Source organism: Leptonychotes weddellii, chromosome 1 (assembly GCF_054177405.1).
Source record: "Leptonychotes weddellii isolate Sample4059 chromosome 1, ASM5417740v2, whole genome shotgun sequence".
Taxonomy (NCBI): Eukaryota; Metazoa; Chordata; class Mammalia; order Carnivora; family Phocidae; genus Leptonychotes; species Leptonychotes weddellii.
The window spans coordinates 88,099,108-88,103,304 of NC_138369.1; the positions used below are offsets into that span (position 1 = coordinate 88,099,108).

Consider the following 4,197-nt stretch of genomic DNA (forward strand, 5'->3'; position numbering starts at 1 on the left):
CATCAAATCTATGACACATTGCAGTGAATGTGGCCCTCATTTGACTTAAAGAATTCAAGGAGTAGAGATGGGGAAAAGTTAAGAACATCAGCCTCATCAACTATTGTATCAAGTGGTAAATACAAGTTTTATTAGCATGTGATAATGAACTTACTTTGAAATTTAATCTTCTCTAATGATATACTAAATTCAAATCCTCAATAACCTGGTTGGCAGCATTTAGAAGTGAATCAGTTTACTATGTGACCTTCTATTTGGTCTTTATTTAAAATGCTAGTGTATAATTAGTGAGATTGGGAATTCTGAGATATAGATTTTTAGGCTCCAAACTAGTAATAGATGGATAGCAATTAATATACATGCAAGTGTTACAGCTTTATATCATCAGCCAAGAGCCCAATTCTGTTTCTCTTGTACAAGAGACTCATATATTCATGGCTCAGTCACTGTGTGCAACTATTCCTGATTAGCTCTGAGTCAAGTGAAAACATTTCTCTTTTTAGTCAAGTGCCTTCTGATATTCATAAACTTTTAGAAAGTGTTGTACTTTTATTTTTGGTAAATCATAATTTTTTTTGATACTGTAAATTTCAATTAAATCTCCATCCCTCAGGAATCTTGAAATATTTCAGATTTTAAAGGTTTATTAAACTCTAGATTTTTAAAATCTAATTTTTTAGATCATAAAGGTGACATAAAAAATATTGAATAACTATGCTTTAGTTTTTACTTCTGTCCTCTGATTTACTTATGATACTGAAAGACTTTTCCAAAAGGTTTGCTTCCCTACCTGCCACCTTGATAGGTTCCAACAGAGATGATAACTGGAAAAAAAGGTAGAAAAAGTTGACAAAATTTTTATTTAATGAAAGTTAACTAGAATAAAATAAGCTTTCTTATTATGATAAAAATTTCTCAGAGGGCCCCCAAAATAATAATAATAAAAAAACAAGTTCCCAGGGATCTATTGGTTATATTCAATTCAGATGTAGGTGATTGAACGAGTAGAGATAGTTCAGTGCTCTTGACACCAACAAAAACATTACCTTGTGGAAGAGAGATAGGTCTTTCTAATTGTATAATAGTGGAAAGATACTTGCATAATTACAGGGCTGCACTGACAGCTGCTTATCATGTCCGTTCTCATGCCCTGCAGGTGGTAATTTACCCATGTGTTTCCATTCATTTGAATGGAAAACAGTAGGAGGTGGCCCTTATGAATCCCGTATAATTGTAGACATTTTAAGCAACTATCATTGAAGTTTTTTTCATTTTAATATTGTGTAAAAATATGACATTATTTTTTAACTAGATTTTCCTATTCGACAGAATCTTTTAAATACTATGCCTACAATTTTTGTCTCCTTACTTTTTCTCTGAAATTATTACTTTATTATTTTCATATTCCAAGGCATAAGTGAAAGGTAACAACAATGGGAACAAAGTCTTCGTTAAGATACGGATCTAATGAAAATGTTGGATAAAATCTTGTCTTTTTATTAACATTCCTAAATGTAGTAAGTACGGTAGCATAAAAAACTACATATCAAATATACTCTGAGTTCAGAGGGTTTGATTTTATAAAATTGCCTTTAATAATCATTTTTTTTTGAAGTTCATATTCTTTAATGTTGTACAAAAAAGTATGAGTAGAACCAAAAGTAAATTAAACATTATCACATTTGTTTACACCACTATCGAGTTCTTCATATTAACTTTACTATTAAAACAACAGAAAGTAGGTAGCAATTTAGGGACTGGGAAAGAGATAAAAACGAAAAAAAACTTTTCTACCATGTTTATTCTACACTGTGTATAGCTGTGCTCACAGAGACGGCTTCTTTTACTTCTCCACTGTGCAGGAATTCAGTTGTATATAAAATTGAACCTGCTCAGAAGCTGAGGGAGACTAGAAATGATGGGTCCATATCCTGGTGCATTATCATATAACTCAAACAACGGTGCAGCTACAAGCTTGTAATTTTTTGGGACTGCAAACAAGGCTTTCTCTTGAAGTTGAACCAAAAACAACTTCTTATGTTCCTTAGGTTTTGTAATATGTGCAGGAATATATGGGTACTGAGGAGGTTCAAAATTTGGTCTCCACCAGTTACCAATGCAGTCATCAATGACCCAGTCTTGCAGGACTCCATCCTGACGACCCAGTATCTCTGTCATTAAGCGTTTTAGTCCTTCAACTTCATCCTCTCCTGGGTTAAGTTCACCACCTGGTAATTTGAAGAAAGTTGTTCCCAGCTGTAGCAGTAACACATGTGGTAGCCGGTGCTCATGTACAATCAGAACCCCTTCTACAGTCCTTCTCATTCCAATTTTATCAAACTCCTCCCTCATGCGCTGAAATCTGGCTGCAACAGAGCTGTCCTTCTCATAGAGGGGCTCTTTTGTACCAAAAGTATAATTGGTAAGAGGGTACAGGTCGATGGTGCGCTCCAGGGTGAGGGGCTTGGTCTGCTGGATGTACTTGTCGCCGAACTGGTTGACCCCCCGGGGCCAGCCGGTTTGTGAGCGATTGGGCGGCACCACGGACATGCTGGCGAGCTCGAGTACTTGCGGAGAGAGGAAGTGGGGCAAGCAGGGAGACTTTCCCTGTGCCGGTAGCGGTTATTTGCGTCCCCCTCAGCAGACGCCACCCGCCATTAACATGAGAGCGCAAGAGCCCTTTAATAATCATTTTATTTGAAAATTTTTTCTAAAGCCATTTAATAATATCCATGTATATGGAAGTTCCTGGCTTTAATCTCAAGCAGCTAGAAGAGACCAGGACCAGGAAATAAAACATTTCCTGTACAACTATAGTTGCCGGCTTAAGACTTCAAGGTCAAACTCACACATGGTCTTCAGGAAAGATCTTTCACTTTTTTTTTTTTTTTTAAGATTTTATTTATTTATTTGAGAGAGAGGGATGCATGCTTGTGCATGTGAGGTGGGGGGGGTGGGACGAGGAGCAGAAGGGGAGGGAGAAGGACAAGCAGACTCCCCACTGAGCCCGGAGTCTGACTGGGGCTCCATCCCAGGACCCCAAGACTATGATCTGAGCTGAAACCCAGAGGCCGGCGCTCAACCAACCAAGCCACGCAGGTGCCCCAGGTCCTTCACTTTTGATCAGAAGTTCTTTCTTTTTACTGAGCACATCATTCTTATAAACAAACATAAGCAAACAAATGAATAGCTTTATGTCCTAATACAGGGGCAATTAAAGAAAATACTAGATAGGAGAAGAAAGGTTTATTTTGGTCACTTACAGATTCAAATCACATTTCAACTGTTTCTTTTCCTTAAATCGCCAGGTTTGGAGTTTATCACCTCATTCTCTCCGCTCCTAAAACACTTTTTTTTTTTATTAGAGAGAGAGAGCACATGTGTGCACATGTGTGGCGGTGGGGAGGAGCAGAGGAAGAGGGAGAGAGAGAATCTCAAGCATGGAGTCTGACCCGGGTCTCTATCTCAGGACCTGAGATCATGACCTGAGCAGAAATCAAGAGTCAGCCACTTAACTGACTGAGCCACCCAGGCAGCCTGTTCCCAGAACACTTTTAAAAATAAATTGACATCATGATCAGGGTTGACAGTAAAAATATTTAACGACTGGTACAGATGCAGGGTGCCTCTCCCTTTGTCCCACCCCCGCTCACGCTCTCTAAAATAAATAAATCTTTCAAATCAAACAAACATGCTGGCCAAGTGCTGAAGTCTGGAGCTGATCTATGCTGGCCATCTTTTAGCTATTGGATCCTGTAGAATTCCAAGGTGTCCCAGAGCCCTGACTGCTGAGGTGACTGGGAAGCACTCAGGAACAATGGCAGTGGTCCTAACTTCAAAAACCAAAGGATGAATGGGTGCAGAGCCTATTTCTAATTCATTTTAACAATCCCAGCTGGCAGAGAATGCACAAGATGTTAGTAACTCAAATAAGTAACCTTTGGATTTGATGTGTTTTAAAACATTTTATCAGAAAATTTAACAACAATTTGGATTCGTATCGGTGTGTATTTTACTAAAGTTCTGCCTCTGCAATTCCCCTAAAGTAGGAGACAATGAATGTCACCAACATCCAAAGAGTGGAGAGAAGAGAACATTATAGCCAGAGGACTTGGCATGGCCAAGCAGACTTTGGATTACCAGTTCCACTTACCAGGCCCTTGCTCTTGCATATAAACAGAGATGCCAAAGAGATGG

General features: G+C 38.6%; 1 protein-coding gene across 1 annotated transcript; it reads right to left on the reverse strand.

The window, feature by feature from the left end:
* Positions 1–1,602: 1,602 nt before the first annotated feature.
* Positions 1,603–2,671, reverse strand: LOC102730695 (cleavage and polyadenylation specificity factor subunit 5). The gene has a single exon (XM_006728269.3). It carries the CDS (start codon positions 2,548–2,550, stop codon positions 1,867–1,869), a length of 684 nt encoding a protein of 227 aa, XP_006728332.1. The 5' UTR covers positions 2,551–2,671; the 3' UTR covers positions 1,603–1,866.
* Positions 2,672–4,197: the final 1,526 nt, after the last annotated feature.